At 34.0% G+C, this 25,933-nt stretch overlaps 1 protein-coding gene and 1 pseudogene across 1 annotated transcript; both read right to left on the bottom strand.

Annotated features, from left to right (window-relative positions):
- Positions 1–672: 672 nt before the first annotated feature.
- Positions 673–1,345, bottom strand: LOC120154959 (annotated as a pseudogene).
- Positions 1,346–15,784: 14,439 nt separating this feature from the next.
- LOC120154957 (NAC transcription factor 47-like) lies at positions 15,785–17,508 on the bottom strand. The gene is made up of 3 exons (XM_039166563.1): positions 17,200–17,508; positions 16,770–17,095; positions 15,785–16,487 (listed from the first exon to the last, which is right to left on the bottom strand). The coding sequence occupies exons 1-3, from the start codon at positions 17,372–17,374 to the stop codon at positions 15,834–15,836; spliced, it is 1,155 nt and encodes a 384-aa protein (XP_039022494.1). The 5' UTR covers positions 17,375–17,508; the 3' UTR covers positions 15,785–15,833.
- Between the last annotated feature and the right edge of the window lie 8,425 nt (positions 17,509–25,933).

Below are 25,933 nucleotides of genomic sequence, written 5' to 3'. Positions count from 1 at the left end.
TGTTGAATCTTCATTCTCTTGCAACTTATTCAAGATCTGAATGGTCAGTAATTGCTGCTTTCTGATCAGATTTTTTCTTGATGAAGATTAAAGCCTTATTTTTGCCTACTAAACAGGCTGCCACTTATATGGTTATGTTGTGATATTATGCTTTATTTTAGAATATATCCGGCAAACCAACTGTTTCCATCTTTTGGGATGCAAAAATAAGGAATGGGTCATAGATGATGATTGTTTTATTGTTATTAATCTGGATAAGAACAAGATATTATTTGTTTAAAGAAAACTCTTAATCATTTGACATTTAACGTTCACACTTCTGATATTTCTGGTGCTCGAACCTTGAATCTAAAAAAATAACAACAGTTCATTTACTATTGAGGTCACCTAGTTTGTAGTAGACGTTGGTATTCGAATTTTGAACTTGTTAAATTATATCTTTCAATAGTATTTATTAATTGCATGAATGCAGAAGAAGAGGCAATGGAGAAAAGACAAGTGAGCTTAACCAAAACACATGTATACATTAATACCAAAATTTTGCAGGCATTGACAGAAACACTGCAGCCAGCAAATGTTTTATTTCTTTTTCAACACATTACTACATAATTAGTGTTTTATTCTATTACTTATCATAGTCGATAATATAAATTAAGTAGCAGCCGGAGTTCACTAGTAGTTAAGACCACTCAAATCACCATTCAAAGAAACAAAAATATTTTTAAGAAAAGTTGCATTTGCATGGGGGTCCTTCCAAGCTCTTTGATCCGCAAACTGCCACCACCATAATGGCAAACCATCCTGCATAAAGAAACCAAGGCAATCGAGCTGAGTATTTGATCGAGTCGAATTAAAATGACAGTTGGAATAGGTGCTGCTTTTTCGAGCAACTTACAATGTGGTTTGATCTTCCATATCTGGTTATTTCCGGTCTTCCATCCCCACAGCACAATCCTATTGCCATCACAGACTTCGGGTTATCACGAAGGTCTGCATCCATGTTGAGGTGAATGTTATCGACCGCTCTTATGGCTTTATACCCTTCATCCTCGATCACCTTGCTCTCGCTCCAGATTAATGTCGTGTTACATTCATTTGGCTTGTAAGGTGCCAGTTCCACCTGCAATCCAAAAACCCTTTTTTCAATACAAACCTGAAGGTAACATATTCAAAATCAGATAATCAAATGGATTTCATACAGGCTGAGCCTCTCCGTTGTTATGTTTGAGTGCTTCACCAGTAGCCAGATTAATCAGAGAAAACCCCGGTGACTCTCTTCATCTCTCACGTTTGCCCCGAACTTATCATCCTTGATCCAGTGCTGAAACAAGCAACCGAAGTGCATGTGATCCAAATAACATCCGATTATTCACAAACAATTCATCGAACGTTTTAGCCATACGTACCTGGCGTTCATCAGAGGGATCGGCTCTAGCCAAACAACCCTACCGTCTCTGATGGCAAGGTTAAACTTTGGATTAGCTTTGCAGTAGATTCTGAAAGTGAGCTGGTTGGAGGTTCGTGTATGAACGTGAATCAGGACGAGAGGAATGGTGAGTTTTGGATGAGGGACGTGAACGGCCTTGACCGCGACCATCTCCGTCGTCTTCGTCATCAGACCTTCTTTCACCGCCTCTGCGGCCTTCATGTTTACCGTGTCCTCCGGTCGAGTAGTGTGAACGGTGTTCACTCGGCGGGTAGTCACCGCCACCGTGCTGGTACGGATGCGTATCCTCGAATTCTTCATCCCCGGATCCTGATTTCTTCTTGGAAAGCTGACTCGTCTTTGTCCCTGCGTCGTTTTTCATCGTCATCGGAATCACCTTCATTTTTGCGACCGAAGAAATAATCCATTTGTTCGACACTATCAAATCGCTTCACTTCTTCAATTTGTGATATAAACAAGAAGAAGCTGATCATAATTCCTTTTGTAGTGTATCCATAAACTCAAACACTCGTATATATATAAATATATATGACTTACATGCAATTTCTTTGTCAAAGTTATGATTTTGAATGCATGATTTTAGACAATCTTACCCTGATTTAGTTAATCTGTTATCTTACATAAACTTGTTTTGATACAAAGGAGACACTTTATTATTAAATTCCGAAGGTTAAGATTCGGAGTTAAATGAAATGTTGACATGTTAGAGCTATCTTTTAAAATTATATTATATTATATCTATATCTATTGAATTCGGTTTAGTTTAAATATAATTTTTTGAACTATCATAATCAGCACATATTATGTGGCATTCGATACTCAATTTGAACATTTCAACTCAAATACGAGATATCACATTATCCACGAAAATAATGCAAAACAAATCTACCTAAACAAGCTTTTGTTACAAAGTTTCTTGTATTCCAACAAGTTGGCTCTTGAAATGAAATTATAAAATTCTTAAATTTCCTATTAATTTTGGGGGCCAAAATTAATGACGGGATAAAATACTAAAGATCACATTTGAAAAAAAGATATTAAAGGTTAAAATGAAAATCAGACCATAATTTAAGGACCAATTTATCTAATAAACTATTTATTATTAATATCTCTTAATATTGCTATTGATCGTATCTCGACATGTACAATTAGGGATGGACATAGGACCCAAATCCAACGGGTTTGACCTGACCCGACTCGATCGGGTTTTATTTTTTAAAAAAATTCGAGGTGAGGTCGGATTCAGAGTGAAAAATCTCAACTCGACCTGACTCAAAGAAATTTTAATTTTTCCTTATATTTAGGGATAAGCAATAATATTCATCTATATATTATTTTCTTTTAATTAAATCTCTATTTTTATTGAATAATAATAAAATATTTTTAATAAATATATTATGTTAGATCGAATATGATCGGATCGGATGTTATCTTAAAAAACCATGTCAGTTCAAATCGGGTGGAAGGTGTATTTTTTAGGCCGGATTGGGATCAAGTAGACCGAAAATCTCCCCTACCCGACTCATAATGTCTTTATATTTTGATTAATCTTTGGTTTGGATACCATACGTTTGGGATAATTTATGGGTAAGGCCCAATTTTTAAAATACTCTTTCCTAGTGTTTCTACTTTTGTATTTTATATATATATATATTTCTTCAATTCTAGGCCCAACTTTGATTAATTTCTTCACCTTATTCTTTCCGTTTTCTTTTTAAAAATAATATTTAAAGTATTTATTGAAATTATTTAATAATTACTTATTCACATGTTAGTTATAAAAAATAAAGTTTAAATTTTATATAATTTGACTATAAAATTAATGGAAAACAATATTGAGTAAGGGGGAGTAGGGATGGGCATCTAACCCGAACCCTATATAATTTTACCCTATATATTTAAGAATAATTATAATAATACACTTCCATATATTATTTTTTCAATTTAGTCACTGTTTTTATTGAATAAAAATTATTTTTTTTATTATTTCGGGTCGGGTCGGGTCGAGTTTTTTAAACTATCTATCGGGTCGGGTCGGGTGAAAAAATAATTTCGTCGGGTCGGGTCGGGTCATGGGTGGAGGTCCCTTTCTTCTCGGGTCGGGTCGGGTGGACCAAAAACCCGACCCCCGACCCATGCCCATCCCTAAGGGGGAGAGATAAAATTAAGAAACGGTAAATTACAACATTCATCACTAAACTATTTTTCCTATTTTAGTCATTGTACTTTCAATTTTTCTAATTTACTCTCTAAACTTTCGAATTGCTCATATTTTGACCCCTCTAAATTATTTTATTATTATTTCTATATGACTTGACAATTTTATTATTATTATTATTATTATTTCTATATGAGTTGACAATTTTTATTATTATTATTATTTAATTAAAATAATTGAAAATACAAAACAAAAACAAAAAGTGGTTGGAAGCCACCGTCGAATGCCATAGATGGCAATCGTTCAGTCCCAAATTTCATGGGTTGGTTCGTCTCGACCCCTTGAGTCTGAATCTGGTGGTTGTTTCACAGAAAAATGTCTCAAAACCCATGAATCTTGACTGAAACGTTTTGGTTTCCTCGCTTTCAATCTCTAATTCGTAAACTTCAGAGCAAGTTCTGACAAAATGAAGGTCGAATTCAGACTCAAGGTGTCGAGGCGAAGTGACCCATGAGATTTTGGACTGAACCACCACCATCTACGCCGGTTGACGATGGCAGGCAGTCGCATCTGAACACCTTATATTTTTATTTTATATTAAATTATAATAATAATAATAATAATAATAATAATAATAAATGTGATGTCATACAAAATAATAATAAAATAATTTAGAGTGATCAAAATATGAGCAATTCGAAAGTTTAGTGAATAAATTAGAAAAATTAAAAGTACGATGAGTAAAATACAATGTTTTTAAAATCGGACCGGACCTTGAACCGGTGAAGGTACTGGTTCACTGGTTTAACCAGGTTCAACCGGATTTTATATAAATAATATTTTTTTTTAAATTTTATATAATATTCAAAGAAATATTAATATATTATATATAACACTTTTTTTAAGTTTACAATATTAAAAGGTATAAAAATATCGCAAGTCATAACATATATAAGTTGAAAAACATAAAATCAAGTGAAATAAAATGAAATAAAATGATTCAATTCAACTACAACATAATATTTAAGGTAAAACATATTAAATAATAAATATAATTATATAACTATAATCAAAAAATAAATTTAGGAGTAAGGTATAATAGTGGTAAATAACAACTTCCACGCCCCATTACTCCTTAAATGTCGGGTGTATAATCAGACCAGGATCTTTGTCTATATTTACCCCCATTTCTTGATCATTTCTTGGGTAGCTCCTTTGGATGAGCTTTTAGATACACAAATCTATGTTTTTTTCCTAAGTTATCATCTTTCCTGACTGAAAGTTGGGCTCAGTTTGAATTTCAGGACAAATTTATTTAGTGACAATATTTGTATCCCGGTTATGAACACTCATTGCAGCTGTAATTGGAGTAATATTCACCAAACTCTTTAAATTGCCCCTATTTCCCTTGATTTCAAAAAAATCTGATATAGGTGTCTTCAAGGTTATATCTGCCTCATTTCTTCTTAAACATGTAGACCAATCTCGAATTACCTTTCCTTTCATTTTTTTCTTCCTCATCAAAGAAGTATCAAATGTTAAATCTGCCATACATACTTCATTTTTCTTGATTTTTCCTTTCTTTTCTTTTCAATATCTTGTATTGTGTAAACTTCACCTATTTTGATGCCATCAATTTCATTTCTGGGGTTGACTCCCAAATGTTTGATCAAAATGGATTGCCTGTTAGCATCCAACTCTATAAATCCATGAGTCAATAAATCATAAACTTGTCGTTTGAAGTTACCATAATTTTTGATGAAGTGTCCTCGAATTCCAGCATGATATTCATAAAAGACTTTTTCATTATATCATCTTGGGTAAGGAGGTACCAAAGGTTTAGCCAGACATGGGGCAATAAGCTGAGCTTTGCGTAGCTCTGAGTATAACTTACTACATGAGACTGAAGAAAAATGGGGTAGAAATTCCCTTGATATCATTGTTTCTTTACTATTGTTTTCCTGAAAATGTTTGCTTTGAATGATTGATTTTGACCAACATCCTGAGAGAAACTATGATTTGAGGATTTCTTTTCAATCAGCTTTGGATTCCTATCTTCAAAATAACAACCCTTCTGCCATAAGATCTTGGACTTTTAATTTCAGCATTATGCAATTTTCTGTAGAGTGACTGAAATCTCTATAATGATATTTGCATGGATTCTTGACATTTTTCCAATTTGGTTGTAAATAAGTACTAGGAGGAATGGGTGTCACAAGACCACTTTCAAACATAAAGGATAACAATTCTGAATATAAAATGGGAATTAGAATGAGATATTTCATCATCTTTTTCTTCTAATCTTTTTTAGCCTTATTCAATGGGACTTGTTCCATATTTCTTTTTTTTGAACTGACTCCAATTTCCATGTTCTCTGTCATATTTCCTGGTCCTTGAAGTTGAGTTGGATTTTTAAGTTCCTTAACAATTTCTTGGTTATTCCTTATTTCTGCATCCTTAAAATCCAAACCTTTTTCCAAGGTTTTTATCTTTTCATGCTAAATAGGGTCTTCTAACATTTTCTCCCCATATAGTATAGTAACCATCATACTTCTCATCTTGTTCATCTGTTCCCTGGACTCAACTTGGAACATTCTTATTTCTTTAAGCATTTCTCATTGAATCTCTACAAGTTGTTCTTGGATTCTTTCAATCTTTCCAACTCGAGCTAATATTCCATTCATTACTTTCAAACTTTTAGAGATTTGCCCCAATTCTTGAATGTACTTTCAGAATACATGTTTCCAAAATCCTTTAATGATTACTCTCATGTTATCATGACATGTGAAATATGAATGTAAATACAAATATGAATGTAAATGCATGTATGAAATGATGTAATTCAAGAGTGATCATTTTAAAACAACCTTCATTGAACATAAAAAGGGTTTTTTTAATATATCAAAGGATCATTACATATAAGGGATAGCTTTTCCCCTAATTTCTCTATCTCCTTAAAAAGCCAAGTTAACTTTCATCCATGCTCAGGAGTCAAGTTGTCATTATGTTTTAATTCCCTTGTAAAACCAGCTAAGTTCACCAGTTTGTGGGCCACCTTGCTTTCTTGGATAATAGCTTTCTTCATGTCATTATCTTTCTCTTGGATCTTATCTGCCATCTCCTGTAATTTTAGGCAAAATTGCTCATTTTCCCTCATAAGTGATTCCTTGTGTTCAAGAAGTTCTAGTACCAGATCTCCATAATCATCCACCATTTTCATCAATGTGTGGTTCTGAGTTCTGATGGCTTTTATTTCAGCATTAATTTCGCATTGATACATCATATATGAAGTTTCCATGTTAGCTATAACTTTCTTCAATATCTGGTTTTCAGTTTGACATTTTCCCAAATTGATGTTGGTTGTATTGTATATTTCTTCAGCAATTTGCAAGTCATAGGAAAACTTCTTTTCTTGATCCTCATATATCTTTTTCCAGTGATCAGCATCACTCTTCAGTTGAATGATCTCTTTCATCCATTCTTCAGGGGTATTTCCTAGTCCAACATGTTTGAAGGTTTGATTAACTTTTCGAAAATCATTAAGCATGGTTTCAACCTTTGTGCTCAATTTCTTGTTTTCGTTCTTCTAAAATGAGGCTTGAACTTTATAAAAATTCTCTCCTTTATGACTACTTCTATTGATGCTCTTACCGTAAAATGCTTTTGGTATTAATCTACCATGATCTTTATGTGCATATCATTTCATTATTTTAAAAGCTTCCTTAAGATACCCTTCCTTGGTTGCATCATAGTTTACTTGATCATGAAACCCCTTGTCCATAATGAAAACATTTGATTCTGATAATCACTCTTGAATCCACACGCTGAAGTATGCTCCGATTATACAAATGCAAACACAAAAAATAGTATATGTATATCTTCAGAACATACACAAGTACAGAAAACTGGTTAGTAAAAAAAATCATATCCTAACCTCATGCTTTCTAGTTCCATGTTTTGTTTAGAAAAATAACCTAACCACATGATTTCTAGTTTGCATGCATTTATTCAAGAAATAAGATAATACTAAATAAAATAAAAGACTAAACATGTTTTTCCTTGTGTGTTTAACCTTATAAGACTTATTCGGGTTAGATTTAAGTTCTAGGTTTATTATATGCTAGGTTTTGGCTCTAGGGTAAAAAGGGTCAATGAATTGTCCTTTGTTGGTGTTCCCTTGGATTGCCAAGCCCTTAATCCTAGTCCATTATAGACTTTCGAATCAAGTTCAATTCGAAGGAACACACTTCCTTATGTCCATATGGAGGTGAAAACCACACGAGGAACATAAGGTGTGAGCTCAAAGAATGGTCCCCTATCACATACGGAGGTGAAAACCACACGAGGGAGTAGTTTCTCATTCGCACTAAATAGGATAAGAGCGGGGTTTTAGCTCATGTCATGAATGCGGTGCACAGTGAGTGAAGAAAAGCATAAAAAAATAATGTACCCTCTACTTATTTTATTCTAAAGATTCAAAATTAAATATGTACACATAAAAAACAAAAAAAAGTAAAATAATTATAATAATTATAATAAACCTAAAACAAATTTATTATTTTATTGCAAAGATAAATAATTAATAAATTGGTGGTTAGACTCTCTTTTTAAAATCACCAGCGGAGTCACCAAGCTTTCGAGACGTTTCTCTTTCCGGCGACGGAGAGTGCAAATATTACATCACAAAGGTGTAACTAGTCTCGAAAAAGTAAGTGTTTATCCTCCTTGAATCAGATGAAATACCAAATTGTAGAGTCGCTACCAATCTTTTAATTGGTGAGATTGGTCACCAAAATGTTATATTATTCTAATAAAATTCCTAAGAATAATATTAAAATAATACAACTCGGATCTGCTTACCAGAAAAAATAAGTTCGGGAGTCGGTTACGTATGGAGAAGGGTTAGCACCCCATAATGCCCAAGATTGGAACATGTATTTATTAATTAGTGTCTTTGTAATAAATGATAAATTTGCATTTAAATTAATTTACAAATAATCTAATATAATTAATTATTAAATAATATTATTAACCCTATTATAAAATTATCACATAGATTAAATTACAAATTATGTATGATAATAATCCTAATAGTAAAAAATACCAACAATAATTAATCATATAATAATTATATTTAATGATTAATACATAAAATAATAAAATTATTTATTATAATTTGAAATAATACTAAAATTATGTACTAATAATGTAATTTAACCTAAATTGTAATCCGGGACTAAAATATAAACTATTAATATTTAAGGGACTAAATGTGACATTTATCCTAAATATATATATATATAAATATAGCAGTGGCTAAAATAAAAGTAAATAAAATATGAAAACCAAATTAAAATATATAAAACCTAATTTTGGTGACTAAAAGTGAAGAACACAAAATTGTAGGGACTTCGAGTGGGATTAAACTATTACCAAAATTACATGAACACCCCATCCCCAAAACAATGCCCAAAACCAAGCCCAAAAGAGCCAAGCTTCTTCATTTTCTTCCTCAGATTCTCTCTCCTAGAGAGAGAGGCTCTAAACTCTCTCTAAAAATCCCTCGCCTGAGGGAGAGCTACCATCAGCTGGCAGCCATTCATCGTCGATCGTCGTCGCCACCGGCCACCACCCATAGTTGTCGGAAAGTATAAAAATCACCTAAAATGTATATCGATTTTCCCTTGTCCCAAATTCGACCTCATTTTTACCTAAAAGCTTCTCAATAACCCTAGATCTAAAAGAGTTTTACCTCGATTTAGACTTGAACCTCCAACGTTTTAGCTTCCGGCAGGGTAAGTGCTTTCAACTTCTTCTCTCTATTTACTGTTTGGTCGTGCTTTGCTCTTGTTATCTCTTCTATTTTTCGTTGTTGTCAGTGTCTTGTTGCTTGGTGTTTTTTTTCTTGTGGTGGTTCTCTTTCTTGATTGTAGGGTCGCCTTATATAGGCCTTGAAAACCGACCATCATGATGAACCCTATCACTGAGTCATCAGACCTACGATGGTGACTCACCATATGTTGATGTGTTGTGCGGTTCTTGTACGGTTTTTAGAGTCTTCGAGAGAGCTCTAGAGAGGTGGTAGAGTCGTGGTAGTAGCTGGAGCAACCATCTAGAGGTTGCGGCGAGATGATAACCATAGGGTAATGAAACCCTAGGGTTTCTGTTAGCTTGATCTGGACCATAGATCTTCCTTTTGATCGAACGGTGGTGAGCAGCTGGTGGCGGAAGAAGCTGGTGGAAACCCTAGATGCTGATGGGCTCCTCGGGTTGAACTGGTTCTGGGTCTCTCGGGTCGGATCTTCTCGGGAAAGAAGATAATAGTTTTTTAGAAGTCCTCCTTTTCATAGAAGATCGGAATTGCTAGTGTCGGTATATTTAGATGTTTGGGGTCCAATAAAGGTAAGGTCATATGGGGGTGTAATTTATTTTGTGACTTTCATTGATGATTGTTCAAGAAAGTTATGGGTCTATACTTTGAAGTTAAAAGGCCAAGTTTTAGAGGTGTTTAAACAGTTTCAAACATTAGTTAAAAAGAAAATAGGGAAGAAGTTAAAGTGCATTCGTACTGATAATGGTGGCGAGTACAGATGGCTATTTTATGAGTATTGTCTGCACATGGAATCATACATCAGAGGACACCGCTGAAGACTCCACAATTGAATGGTTTGGCTTAAAGAATGAACCAAACATAGATTGAGAGAGTCGGTTGTAAAGTTTCCAATATCATTTTGGGCTGAAGCTTTGAATACAGTGACATATGTGATTAATATGTCTTCAAATATTCCTTTTCGAGGTGATGTACCAGATATAGTTTGGTTTGGTAAAGACGTGTCACATGATCACCTTCGTGTATTCAGTTGTAAACATTTGTCCATTTTCCAAAGGATGAAAGATCAAGTTGGGTGTTAATAATCGACAATGCATCTTTATTGGTTATGGTCTAGATGGTGAGTTTGGTTATAGACTCTATGATCCAGTTTAGAAAAAACTCATGAGAAGTCGAGATGTTGTCTTCATTGAAGATCAAACCATTTATGACATGGATAAGATAGAGAAAATAGATTCACAAGATAGTGGTGATTTGAACGACGTGAATTCGATTCCCCTAGACCCTTCACCAGATCCTATTTAGGATTATGTACACGGTGATGTTCATGAATATATAGGTGACTTTGATGCTCCTATGGATGATGTTGTGAATGATCAACAACAAGCAGCTATAACTCCACCAACAGTTTCACTTCGGAGGTCTTCCAGAGATCGACGATCTTCTGTCAGGCATTCTTCTAATGAGTATGTTCTTTTTATTGATGGGGAAGAACTTCAGTGTTATGAAGAGTTTATGGAGAGTGAATGCAAATATCAATGGGTTGAAGCAATGAAAGATGAAATTCAATCCTTGCATGAAAATCATACCTTTGAGTTGGTGAAACTGCCTAATGGTAAAAGAGCTTTGAAGAATTGGTGGATTTACAGGAAAAAGTAAGAAGAGAAGTCTTCATCTCCATGATACAAAGTTAGATTGGTCGTCAGGGTTATACTCAGAAAAGGGGATTGATTATGAAGAAATATTTTCTCTGGTTGTAAAGATGTCCTTTATCAAAACTATACTGAGTTTGGCAGCTTGTTATGACATAGAGGTCAAACAAGTGGATGTGAAAACTGTTTTTCTTCATGGTGATTTGGAAGAAGAGCTTTACATGGAGCATCTAGAAGGATTTATCGTACAAGGGAAAGTGGACTATGAGTGCAGGTTGAAGAAGAGCTTGTACGATTTGAAGCAAGCTCCAAGGTAATTGTACAAGAAGTTTGGGTATGTTATGGGGGAGCAAGGCTACAAGAATACCACTTCTAATCATTTTGTTTTTGTCAAGAGATTATCTGTTGATGATTTTATTATCCTTTTGCTCTATGTTGATGATATGCTTCTTGTTGGTTATAATGCTTATATAATTGAGAAGTTTAAGCAAAAGTTGAGCAAATCCTTTGCGATGAAGGATTTGGGATCAACAAAGTAAATTCTTGGAATAAGATTACAAGTGATAGAAAGGCCAAGAAATTATGGTTATCACAAGAGAGGTATGTTGAGAAGGTACTTCAGAGATTTAGTATGAAAAAAGCTAAAGCGATGAATACTCCCTTTGCTACGCACTTCAGATTGAGTTTCAAGCATAGTCATTCCATAGAAAATGAGAAGGAAGAGATGCAAAAAGTTCTCTACTCTTCATCCGTGAGTAGTTTAATGTATGCGGTGGTATACACGAGATCAGACTTGGCTTATATTGTTGGTACAGTTAGTCGGTTTCTTTCTATTCCAGGCAAAGAGCATTGGAATGCAGTGAAGTGGATCATGAGATATCTCTATAGTAGTTCCAACTTGAAACTTTGTTTCGGTAATGAGAAACATTTTCTTGTTGGTTATACAGATTCAGACAGGGACAGGACATTGACTCGAGAAGATCTACTTCAGGTTACTTAATCACTTATGTGGGGGAAGTTGTGGCATGTCAAGCGAAATTGCAAAAGGTATTTACATTGTCCACCACCGTATCAGAGTTCATTGCAGCGACCGAAGCATGCAAGGAGATACTTGGGACGAAGAAGTTTGTGCATGAACTTGGTTTTACTCAAGAAAGGCATGTTCTGTATTGTGATAGCCAAAGCGCGATTCATCTTGGTAAGAACTTAACTTTTCATGCTAGATCAAATTATATTGATGTGAGGTACTATTGGATACGAGATGTTCTTGAAGCTAAACTGTTAGAACTTGAAAAGATTCACACTAATGATAATGGCACTGATATGTTGATGAATGTCTTACCAATAGCAAAGTTTGAGGCATGTTGTTTGACCTCCGACATGAGGCATTCCCCACATAGTTAAAGGGGGGATTTTTATGTGGGTCCCATTATATGGGAACCCATAACCTTTGAAAAGGGTTGTAATATAAAAAGGAGTTATAACCTAAATTGTAGTGCAAACATAAAGCAACCTAAAATATGGAGCATATTAGAAATGTGATGCAACCTAAAATGTGATTGGAAATGTATTACAACCTAAAATATGGTTGGAAATATGTTACAACCTAAAATGGCAACCATAAAATAGGTTGCTTGTTTGTTGAAAAAGGTTTTTGTCATGCATTTATTATCTTTGACTTTTGGTGAAAAGTTATCTTTGGCTTTTGTGTTAAAATGAGGGGGAGAAACAAAAACAATATCAGATTGAAAGAGATAGAGAAAAGCTCAAGAGAGAGAAAACCAAAGGGGAGAAAAATAGTTTTTGTAAAGTTTGTTAGCAGTGATCAACTCTTCGATCGGAGGTCCATTCGTAGTTTGATTGAGCTTTTTTTGGACAACAGCTAGGAGACAAGGTGTTATTGATTTTGTACGGTTGGATTTTCCATATGTGTCTTGTAGCGTCAAAAATACCCATTTTTCAGGAGGCTGTGTTTTTCGGTGATATTTTTCAGTTTTCTCTCTTTTGCTAAAGACTACTTGTTATTAGCCTTTGTTAGAGTTGTATGCTCGTTGTAGGTTGGATATTGTAGTCTTGTATTTGAACATTTGTTGATAGTTGAGCTTTTGATCGGACTTTAAAGTCTCATGGTTTTTACCCTAATTTAGAGGGGTTTTCCATGTAAAAATATCGATGTCTCATTTTATTGCTTTCCTGGTTGCATTGGTTGATGTTGGTTGGTTAGTATTTCTGGAGAACATATTTAGTGCTATTGTGTTTGCCATAATTATCGACATGTGTTATAAAGAGAGAGAAAACACCGGTTGTACTTCCTCTTTGCCTCTGTTGTTCGATTTCTTCCCCAACACATGGCTTCTTCAAGTAATGCATAACCAATATGTTTTTTCATTAGCAAACTGGAATTATTGTTTTTAATGATTTCTGGATTAATTATGTACTAAAATTTAAGGTTTATCCAAATCCTTCGTATGATTGCGAGTAACACTTTTTTTAATAAATAATTGTGGGTCATTGTGAAATTTCCCATTTTTAACAGTTGGGATGATTTAACTTGTAATATCTTTTTATTGAATATTAGTTTCATTAGCATCATTATTATTATAACAGTCGAGAAATTATGAGTTCGAATATGTTTAAGTATAAATGTATCTAATTTTTTATATATATATATATATGGTGTATATACAAGGTAGTATATGTTCAAATACTATCAAATATTTGACGATGAATGTTCATACTCTTGAGATTTAAGATGTTCGAGCCCAGAACGTCAAGGGATAACAACAAGTCTCTTAACCACTGAGATCGCGTGGTTCGTGCTAAATGTATCTAATTTTAAGGATAAAGAATTATGAATGTCTAGATATTATGATGCATTTTAAAGAAGTAAAATTATTTTCTTTAAGAGGTACGAAGACAAATATATATATTTTCTGATAAATTTAGGTAAATACAATGTAACATCTATTTAAAGATTCTAGACTATTTGATAAACGTCTATATCCATAATATTTGAGTTGCTCAAACTTAAAACTTCAAAAAATAACAATAAATTTCTCGTTTAGTATCGGTTTGACCAATGTAATCCCCCCATTTTACTTGTGTATTTTTACTTTCTAACGTTTTATCTCATTTTTGTTATTCTAAAAAAATACAATATCTCTATTTTATATTCTGTGGATTTTTTTATTATTATATCCGGTGCCGAATCTATAAATTAAAAAATAAGGTCCAAAATTTTAATACATTTAAAAAAATGAGTGCAAATTTCATTATTTTTTCTCCTCCATTAGACTATTTTCATATATTTTTTTTCAAAATAATAAGATACACTTGAGTCCAAGGACACAGTGCATCCGCACCTGCATATATAATGTTCTAATTAGGTAACTGATATCTTCTGAATCGTAATGTTAAAGGGGTAAAGTATTAAACAAAATGAATGCAAAGGGGACAAACTCAAAAACAAAAAAAAGTACAATGGCCAAAATGAATATTAGGTTAAAGTACATGAAAAAGTTATATTAAGCCGATATAATTATATTTTATCCTAAAATAAAAAGTGACTCAATTCTTTTAAAATCAGTAAGATTATAAGGTAGTATGATGGTAAAATTACATTTTTTTCATAAAATTTATAATTTAATATTAATCCCCAAAATTCTACATTCACCTGCCCGTCTAAATGGTAAAATTACATATTTAGTCCATGTTAAAAGTCAATTATTCAGTTAAGTCCTTTTCCCTTTTAGTTAAATAAAATTTTGCACGGCATAAATATTCTAGCCAAGGTTTTTTTAAAAAAAAATTAAGGGTCCCATGAATGATTTAAACATTTCTTAAATGGCAAGCATAATCGAACCCTTATCTTCTCGAAAAAACCAAAGCTAACGTGGACAAATTGGCGTTGATTATGACACGATTTGTACTTGGGGATTACTAATTATATAGTTTAGGCACCGGTCATGTAAGTTCTCTAATCATTGTTAATGACGGAATTAGCAAATCAAGAAACATGATTTAGAGGATGTTCCTGTAAATATTTCGTGCTTGTTAGGTACTGAATTGTTTATTATTTGTTTTTCAGTAATGGAACAGCTCCCTGAGTTGTCTCTTATCCCACCATCAAACTGAATCAAATCAAGGATTTAAAGTCCGATTAACGTAATAAGAGTTAAACAAGTGTATCTACATGTTAAATTAGCTGGTCTAAATGATCTTGTTCATGCCGGTTTTCAGTTTATAATCTCATATTATGAACTTACAAAATTTGGGTTTTAATTGTTATAAATAATTAATTATAAATATGTTGGAGATCGAATCTTAATATTGTAAATATAGGAAGGAAATGACAGCCTTGATTCCATTTGAGGTGATTGATTAGGTTGAGAATAATAATAGTGCCTTTTTCTTTTCCTAAGAAAAGAATCGGTTCGTCAAATTTCAAGCAACACGCTTTTTACAAAAGTGAGAATTTGAGCTGCCAATTCCACCATCACTACTACATAATCTTTTTTTCTGCAAAAATCATGAATGATTGATTCCCTTTTGAACTTCATTTCTAGCATTTTCTTCAACTTTTTGACTATGTGAGATGGGATCAGCTTTTTGATACCATCCCAATGGAGTTCAATGTTTCTACCCATACACGCTTCCTTCTTTACACACCTAGACTATCATTGGTTGTTATTCTTATCTTTTCCCATAATTTCTTTCCCATTTTTTTTTTAATTTTAGTTTTTTAATTTATCCTTGGAACTGAATGTGAGAACCTAAAAGTAAACTGGGGTTGAAGAAGGACTGGTTTAGAAAGTTGTAGTGAGTCATATCAGTTTGGCTGCTGCTGTCGCTGTAACTGCAGCAAGGTTTCTTTGATGGGTTCAACAAGTAATCCTCGTCAATGCTCGAGTATTGTCGCTTGAGTTTGTGTTCCATGTTCGGAACCGAAGAGCTCAACTGGGGAAGCTTTTGCACTGTCATGCTGCTGCTATTGCTGCCGGTGCTTATGCTGCTGATGTTGTTGTTGTTGTTGTTGTTGGTGGTGGTGGTGGTGGTGGTGGTGCCATTGGTGGTGTAATTGTTCATTAAGGGATGTTCAATGTTCGGGAAGGTGAAGGAATACGGCTCGAATCCGAATCCGTTGCACTGGTTGTCGGACAGGAAACTACTTAGTAAAGAGTAATCCATGGCGTCTAACAGGTTGGAGAAGGAACAAGATTTCTGGGGCTGGAGGGCATTGTTGGTTGGTGGAGGGGTTTTAATGGCGGCTGGTAAAAGCGCATCTTTAATGAATTGTTCTGCTTCTTCTTCCTCTTGATCACTTGTTGCTGCACTTATTGTTGCCGTTGATGATAAAGCATTGGTCTTCTTGTAGATCCGGCATAGAACCCAATCATCTAGCTGAATTACAACAACAAAAAATAAGAGAATACGAATGAGTGTAAATTTATACATGAATAAAAGGGTACATTTCAAATGGAATAGCACCACATTATCAAATTATATATCCACTATGCATAATGCAATAGTTGGGGCTTTTATTTGAAAAACAATTGGGAAATAATCAATGTCAAAATCACAATTATCAAAGCATATACCGTAAGTGTGCGTTGATAATAAGTTAAGAAAATTATGAATAAATGTTATCTTCGACGCCAAATGTGTTTTAAAGATGAGGCTCACCCTCATGGATGAATCTTTGGACTTGAGTGGTCTATTGTTGAAATTGGAGTTAGGGTTGTCTATAAGCCTGTACTCATGCATGATCCAATTTGTTTTCATCCCCTTAGGTGGCCTGCCGTTGTAGAAAACAAGAGCTTTCTTTACACCAATATTCTCTTGCACCTCACCCCTTCCATTCGCCATTGTAGAGGTAACTATGACCTTATCAGTGCCGGTCGCTTTCCAGTAACCGGACGCCGCTGCCCTGTTCGGCCTTGCACCGTTAGGGTACTTCCGATCTCTAGGACTAAAGAAGTACCATTCTTTCTCACCGATGGCAGCTTTAGCTGATCAAAAAACAACAACCAGAACTCATTTACAACGTCAACACAAAGCCCTGGCATGACAAATATGATGATAACATGAAAAGGGTTGGTAGACGAAAGCTCACCAGGTAAGTCCCAGGGATCGAACTTGTAAATATCGACATCGGCGATGATCGAAACGGTGAAAGACGAGGAACTCACCTTCTTCTTCAGATAATGAAGGATGAGTTCCTCGTCTGTAGGGTGGAACCTGAACCCCGGGGGCAAGCTTGATAGTGGGTGCTTCATGTTCATCACCATCACAACTCGAAAAGAAAGCTTGAGATGAACTAAGCTATGAACTGAAACAATCAAAGGAGATGAATTGAAAAGGGGAAATTGATCCTCCAAAAGCAACTCAACCAGGAAGAAGGAAAGAAGGGGACTGGAATTTTGGGGAGGGGAGGAAGGGTTGGCATTTTATGGATGTAAGATTTTTGTCGTTATTCGGAAAAAATTAAAGAAAAATAAAATAAAAAGAAAGATTACGGCAATAATATTTAGGATATATTACAAGCTTACTCACTGAATTTTACTCTCTCTCCTATTTCACTCACCTTACTTTTAATTTTTTTAATTTGCTCACTCAACTTTAGACATTGAACTTTTTTTATCACTCGTATAATGACATGGATTATTTTATTATTATCTAATATGGCATGTCATTTTTATTAATATTTAAATATTATTTAGGATTATAATAAAAAATAATTTTAAAAATATTAAAATTGTTGAGTTAATCGATCGACGGAATCGGCTAAGAGGGGGGTGAATTGGCAATTAAAAATTTCGTAGAAGCTTTTGCAGAAAAATTGAAAGTAATTGCACAGCGATTTACAGTGGTTCGACTTTCTCAAACAAAGTCTACGTCCACTACCTTAGCTATCCACACTAAGGATTTTCCAACAAATTCATTAATTTGTTCTTTCTTTTGAGGCCAAAGAGATAACCTTACAAAATCCCTCAAGAGTATACCCCAACTCTTGAGAACACTCTTTTTCCCAAAGAGAAGATTACAAATTTGCAAACTTACAAGAAAACCTCACAAGGTAAGATGTTTGCACAATTCTAGAACAAGAAAAGAACACTCAAAAGATAATTACAAATGAGCACAAATGGTGTTCTTGAAAGCAAAATGAATATTGAAAGGAAAATTGGCTTGATTTGCACAAACTTGATGTTTGATGCTTTCTCTCTTGTTTCTCTATGATTTCTTGTTGATCAAGGGCTTCAGAACTTGTTTAAATACACCTTGAATCTCTTCTGAACGTTGGGGATGATTAGTGAAGATCATATAGCCGTTTTAGTGTGAAAACAATTAATAAAACAGTTTGGAGCGTGGGGGGAATCGGTACCCCCTATGGGGAATCGGTTCCCTAAGTATAAAATTCAAATATTTCGACCGTTGAACAGGGGGGAATCGGTACCCCCTATGGGGGAATCGGTTCCCTCCGAGCATTCTGGAAATCTCGGAGCCAAACCATTTAGGGGGGAATCGGTACCCCCTTGGGGGGGAATCGGTTCCCTCTGAGCAATCTGGAATTTTTGGCTTTGAAATGGTTCGAAATACTTTGAAAGATTATTTTGAAATTGTTTTAAGATTAAAACTTAATTTTACACTTAAGTAAGGATTAAAAATGATTTTTGAAATATTTTGAGTAATGTTTTGATATTCGAATAATTATATCGAATATACTTAGAAAATCATTTTGGAAAATCTTAAAATTCATTTACTAATTTGTTATATCGAAATATCAAAATGTTTTCAATAATCTCCCCCTTTTTGATATAACAAAACATTTTAGTAATTTTAAGATTTTGAAATCAAGTTTTGAAATTACTCCCCCTTACTTTAACACTTCTCCCATTTATCATTTTAAAAACACACTTAAAACACACTTCTCCCCCTTTTTGTTAAATCAAAAAGATTCAAAAAAACGTGAAAAATATTAAGCCAATTGATTAGGTATATGTATGCATAAGCTGCTAAGATCACAATTAAGAGAAACGTTAGCCATTAGTTCCGTAATCAATATTCATAAATAATGTGATATGGCAAAATTGGTCATATTGCTAATAATGATGTAAATGATGCAATAATAAATAAATCACACCAAACATATAAGTTCAAACCATCCATAAATCCAAACAAATTCACAATCCTCAAATTCAAACATCCCAAAATATTCAAAATGTTAAAACAATAAGTTTGGAAAACAAAGTAAAACATTTAATCATATATCCGGATCAGAAGGAGGAAAACGAGCTCGCATAGCGGCCATTTCGTTAGTGAGGTCATTAATACGTGCGTTGGTTGCTTCATTATTTGCACGCATTTCCCAAAGAATTTCTAATTGTTGAGCTCCCATTATGGATAAATGGGGACTCTATAGAATTAAAGCGCGAATCCATGGTCGCATATCGGTAATCAAATGTCTCCATAAAAGATTGAAAATATGGAGGCATTTGAGTCGATTGTTGTGCTTGCTCTTCGGGCTGCTCCTCGGCCTGCTCAGGTTCATCTTCAGCTTCATCGATGTCTCGCATTAGTTGCTCAAGCTCGAGATCTTCGTCAGCTTCAGGTGGAGCTTGTGAAGAACTAGCTCCTGGAGTAGTTGCAGAAGATCGAACCCATTCCCCGGTTTCCTTATCCTTAATCCATCCCGCTCTCGTTAAGGAAAGAAAGTTAATTTGTTTCTTAAGAGGAAAAACGACATCTAGACCGACTCTAAGCCCAGCTTTGGAAAACAGATTACTCAAAATACAACCGTAAACAAGAGATGAACAAAGTTTTTTTATTAGGAACAAGATTTACGGTTTCAACAATTTCAGCAAAAATAATCTGAGGTAGGTTGATTTTAATATTGTTTTCGAAACAATGTAACCACCAAAGATCTAAGGCTCTAAGAGTAGAATAACGACCTCCAGATGGTCGAAACCACCAAGAAATCATTAGATGAAGAAAACGTTCATGAAGGTCTAGGACACTTGCACTATCCCTTCTTTTATAACGAGATCCTAAAACCTGTTTTTCATTTGAAATCCCTTCATTATCTAATCCGAATGTATTGGCTATGTAAGCTGAGTCAATATATAAGAATTTTCCTAGAAGGTAGGAACGAATTCCTATGGTTTCGGTTTCAGTTTGGTCTTTAACACAAACGGCATTAGAATAGAAAATACGAACAAGTTGATGGTAAACGATGGGTTCAAGGTCAAAGAGTTTATCAAATTTCCACTCTTGTAAAAGATGAAGATATTTAAAATTGATAGCTAACATAGCTTGACGAGAAGGAATACATTCTTCCCGGATTTTGTAAGAGTCGAAATATTGATAATACCAAAAACGATGATTTCTAGGACCAGGATGATTGAAACACGAATTTTGGATAGTCAAATTAGGATCAATAGGATTAGGATTAGAAATTGGAATGGGTGGAGGATTTGGAGGTGGATTTGGTTGTCGGTGTGAACGACTAGATGAAGACCTAACACGTTTAGGATTAGACATGGTGAAGGAAATCGGAATAGATTGGATAACCTGTAATTTTAAAAACAAATGTATGCAATTCAATTAATCCCAAAACTCAATTGAGTCCTCAATATTTCAAGGTTCTCTAAATCAATCCTAATGGGCAAAGTTTTTGAAAAACTTTAAAAAAAATATGGTTTTGAGAAACAATATATGTATAGTTTTCATAACAATAACATAATTTAATCAAAACACAATGATTTGAAAAACAACAATATTTTTTTTTAATTTCGAAAATTTAAAAATTTTTTGGAAAATTTTTTGTGTTTTTGATGAAATTAGTTGTAACATCTAGTTTCTAATCACTAAACAATCAATGCCCGATCACTATTTCAACCTAGAACTAATTAAAACTAATCCTATGTTCAAAATCAATGAAATAGAGAGTTTAGAAAAATTTACCTTGAAAGATGAAGATTGAGGGGATTTAGATGTTGTTTGCACGATTTTAATGATGATTGCAAGTTTAGGAGATGATATTTGAAGTGATTTCCGATTAAAATCAATGATTTGAGGCAAGAATTGAGATTTGAGTGTTTGAGGGAGAGAAACGGCGGAATAGGTTTTGGGGTTTTGGGTGTTCTTGCCCGATTTTAACAGAACCCCAGGGGGGGTATCGATTCCCCTGTGGGGGGAATCGGTTCCCCTTCAAATGGGGAATCGGTTCCCTCATGGGGGGATCGATTCCCTCTGCACCAAAATGCTAAAATCAGACTTTTAAGCACATAAAATGCTAAATTAATCTTCTCTAGTGGTATAGGTAACTCATAAATTGAAAAATAATTATGTTCAAACAATTAAATTAATCTTTAAACATTATTTGAACATAAAATTAATTTTCACTAAGAATCATAAACTCCCCCTAACTAATAGCAAGAATGCAATCAAAAATTATTATTATAAGCATTTTTCAGTATTTATTAAAAGTGCTAAATTATTTTAAACACTAAGTGAAGATAGGTTAGTTAAACTTAATTCTCTTCTAAGTGTCCAAAACCTTTCCTTGTCTAAGGGTTTTGTAAAGATATCCGCTAATTGATGCAAAGTATCAACATATTCTAGAACTACATCTTCCTTAGTGACATGGTCTCTAATGAAGTGATGTCTTATTTCAATGTGCTTAGTTCTAGAGTGTTGGATGGTATTTTTAGTGAGACAAATAGCACTAGTATTGTCACACTTGATAGGAATGGTACCTACTTCAATTCCATAATCAAAAAGTTGTTGTTTCATCCATAAAACTTGTGCACAACAACTACCGGCTGAAATGTATTCCGCTTCAGTGGTAGATAATGCAACACAATTTTGTTTCTTTGAAAACCAAGAAATCAGCATATTTCCAAGGAATTGGCAAGTACCGGAGGTGCTTTTCCTATCTAATTTGCATCCTCCATAATCCGCATCAGAAAAGGCATGCAAGCTAAAGCTAGAGTCTCTAGGATACCAAAGTCCTAAACTAGGAGTGTCCTTAAGGTATCTAAAGATTCTCTTAACAGCTAGTAAATGTTATTCTTTAGGACATGATTGAAACCTAGCACACAAGCAAACACTAAACATAATATCCGGTCTACTTGCGGTTAGATAAAGCAAAGAGCCAATCATTGACCTATATAATTTAACATCTACACATTTACCTCATTCATCTAAGTCAAGCTTTGTTGAAGAGCACATTGGAGTGTTATGAGTTTTCCCATTTTCCAGTCCAAACTTCTTGAGCATATCTTTGACATACTTAGCTTGATTAATGAAGATGCCATATTTTCTTTGCTTGATTTGGAGTCCCAAGAAAAATGAGAGCTCCCCCATCATGCTCATCTCAAACTCACTTTGCATTAGCTTAGAAAATTCTTGGCAAAGAACATCATTAGTAGAACCAAATATTATATCATCAACATAAATTTGAACTACTAATAAATCTTTACCTTTTCTCTTTAAAAACAATGTAGTGTCAACCTTTCCTTTTAAAAAACCTTTTTCAATTAAAAAATTTGACAATCTTTCATACCAAGCTCTAGGAGCTTGTTTTAAACCATAAAGAGATTTTGTCAATTTTAAAACATGATCCGGAAAATTTGAATCTTCAAAACCTGGAGGTTGTTTCACGTACACTTCTTCTTTTATAAAACCATTTAAAAATGCACTTTTAACATCCATTTGATATAATTTAAATTCATTGAAACATGCAAATGCTAATAACATTCTAATTGCTTCCATCCTAGCTACGGGAGCGTATGTTTCATCATAGTCTATGCCCTCTTCTTGAGTATAGCCTTGAGCAACAAGTCTAGCCTTGTTCCTCACTATATTACCACTTTCATCAAGTTTATTTCTATAAACCCATCTAGTACCTACAGTAGATTTATTACTAGGCCTTTCAACTAATGTCCATACTTTACTTCTCTCAAATTGATTTAATTCTTCTTGCATAGCCATAATCCAATGTTCATCTTTTAATGCTTCTTTGATGTTGTTAGGCTCTATGCATGAAATAAATGCAACATAATTACAGATATTTCTAAGAGAAGATCGAGTAGTTACCCCTTTTGATGGATCACCTATAATTTCACCATCCTTGACATAGTTGTACTCTCTTGGAAAAGATACTTCCCTTTCTTCACTGGTTGGATTCTCGAGGGGATCATGAGTTTCCTCATATTTTGTTTCTTCATTTGATGATGATTCTCCAACGTCATGTCTAACGTCATTTGCTTGTACAATACCTACATCATCATTAACAGAAGAATCCTTCCTCGGAAGGGGATTATCATCGAAAACAACATGTATAGACTCTTCTACAACTAAAGTTCTTTTATTAAATACATGATAAGCTTTAGAATTTAAGGAATAACCCAGAAAAATTCCTTCATCACTTTTAGCATCAAATTTGCCAAGGTTTTCTTTACCGTTGTTTAAAACAAAACATTTACATCCAAAAGGATGAAAATAGCTAATGTTAGGCTTTTTATTTTTGAGAATTTCATATGGAGTTTTCTTTAAAATTGGCCTAATCATTACTCGATTTACAACATAACAAGCGGTATTTGTGGCTTCCGCCCAAAAATATTTTGGCAAATTATTTTCATAAAGCATGGTTCTAGCCATTTCTTCTAAAGTCCGATTTTTCCTCTCAACAACTCCATTTTGTTGAGGGGTTCTAGGTGCTGAAAAATTATGGCTAATACCATTAGAATTACAAAACTCAATAAATCCAAGATTTTCAAATTCAGTTCCATGATCACTTCTAACACTAGTGATAGAGTAACCTTTTTCATTTTGGATTATTTTTGAAAATGTGATGAAATTTTCTAATGCTTCATCTTTAGTACTTAAGAATAGAAACCAAGTGTATCTAGAATAGTCATCTACCATGAAAAATGCATATTGTTTTCCTCCCAAGCTAGTAGTTCTAGTTGGCCCAAAAAGATCTAAATGGATCAATTGTAATACTCTACTAGTTGTTACATCATTAATAGATTTAAAAGAAACTCGTTTTTGTTTTCCTTTAGCACAAGCATCACAGATTTTATCATTATCAAATTTAAGCTTAGGCAACCCTCTTACTAAGTCTCCTTGAATTAACCGTTGCAAAACACTCATACTAGCATGACCTAGTCTCCTATGCCATAACCAACTATCATGCTCATCCTTAGCAACTAGGCATAAATTAGTCATATCAATAGAATCTAAATGCACCATGTAAATGTTTCCTATTCTATGACCAACAAGCATAATCCGATTAGATGCAATGTCAATGACTTTACAACCATTAATTTCAAATAAGACATTGAATCCTTTATCGCATAATTGACTAATACTCAATAGATTATGCTTTAATCCATTCACATATAAAACATTCTTAATTTGTATGGAAGAGGTATTACCTATTGTACCAATACCTTCAATGTGACCTTTTGAATTGTCTCCAAAAGTCACTTCTCCTCCATTTTTGGCATTAAGCTCAATGAACCGGCTTTTGTCTCCGGTCATATGTCTTGAGCATCCACTATCAAGGTACCATGAATTTGAATTTGTTTCCGTGCCTTGTAGCAATGCTCCTTTCCCTACAAACATAGATTAATTTTTGATTTTTGGTACCCAAATTCTTTTGGGTCCATATTCATTAGTTTCCAAAATCCTAGTCCCCTTAGGTATCCATTTGTGTAGGATATTTTTATCTTTAGTAGTAATGTGTTCTTTAGGAACCCACATACTTCTAATGATTTTTCCATTAGAGGTTCTTTGGGGACCTCTATGATTGTAGTTTCTAAAACGTTTTCTAACAAAGTTGGATTTTGAATTTCCACCTTTTTCAAAATGTTTTGTTCCAACTTTATCAAAAGAAGTTTTAAGATCATCAATTTTCTTTTGATGATCATCATTGATCTTTGAAAGTAAATTTTGCAAATCTAAATTTTTCTTTTCAAACTCTTCTAGTTTGATTTGCAAATCTTTGATTTTACTTTCAAGATCGTTGTTGGTTTTGGATATGAGTTTGTTTTCATTTTTCAATTTTGAAACATCATTTTTATATTTTAAAAACAATTTCTCATAATCCGAAGTCAACCCATTGTACTCCTCAAATAACTCATCATAAGATAAATCATCAAAATCGGATGAGTTAGAGGTTACCTTAGAATCTTCCCCGAATGTCATCAAGCACAAGTTTGCTACTTCTTATTCCTCTTCATCAGAACTTTCTTCATCGCTCCATGTAGCCACATGAGCCTTGTGCTTATTCTTTGATTGACCCTTTTTCTTCAATTGTGGGCAATCATATTTGACATGCCCCGGCTTTTTGCATTCATAGCAAATGATTGGGTCATTCTCTTTTGGTTCATTTTTGAGGCATTCGTTTCGTTTGAATTTTCTTCCTTGGTACGGTCTCATCATTTTTCTGAACCGTTTGGCAAACAATGCCATTTCCTCGTCATCATCATCATTATTAGAATCACTCTCATCTTTTGTGGATTTGAGAGCAACTCCAATATTTTTCTTCTTCTCCTTTTCCTTTGGTGTCTCTTCAACTTTATCAAGGTCCACATCATCTTCAAGCATCATCTCATGAGTGAGGAGTGAACCAATAAGTTCTTCAAGAGTTAAGGACGATAGGTCCTTAGACTCGATGATTGCCGTCTTCTTTGATTGCCATGATTTTGGGAGGGAGTAGACTAACTTCCTCACAAGCTTTTCATTTGAGATGATCTCTCCATATGATTTGAGACCATTGACAATCGTTGAAAATCTATTCGTCATAGCTTTGATGTCTTCATTTGGTTTCATCCTGAAAT

The sequence above is a fragment of the Hibiscus syriacus genome, unplaced genomic scaffold (genome assembly GCF_006381635.1).
Source record: "Hibiscus syriacus cultivar Baekdansim isolate YM2019G1 unplaced genomic scaffold, ASM638163v2 tig00111155_pilon, whole genome shotgun sequence".
Classification (NCBI taxonomy): Eukaryota; Viridiplantae; Streptophyta; class Magnoliopsida; order Malvales; family Malvaceae; genus Hibiscus; species Hibiscus syriacus.
Note: the sequence above shows the minus strand (reverse complement) of the source record. Positions and strands in the feature narration are given on the sequence as shown.

Coding starts and splice junctions, on each gene's coding strand:
- LOC120154957 (XM_039166563.1), bottom strand. CDS start 17,374: ATGGTGATGAACATGAAGCACCCACTATCAAGCTTGCCCCCGGGGTTC. Junction 17,096..17,199: donor CGATCCCTGGGACTTACCTG/GTGAGCTTTCGT, acceptor TTTTTTGATCAG/CTAAAGCTGCCATCGGTGAG. Junction 16,488..16,769: donor CCAAAGATTCATCCATGAGG/GTGAGCCTCATC, acceptor GTTGTAATTCAG/CTAGATGATTGGGTTCTATG.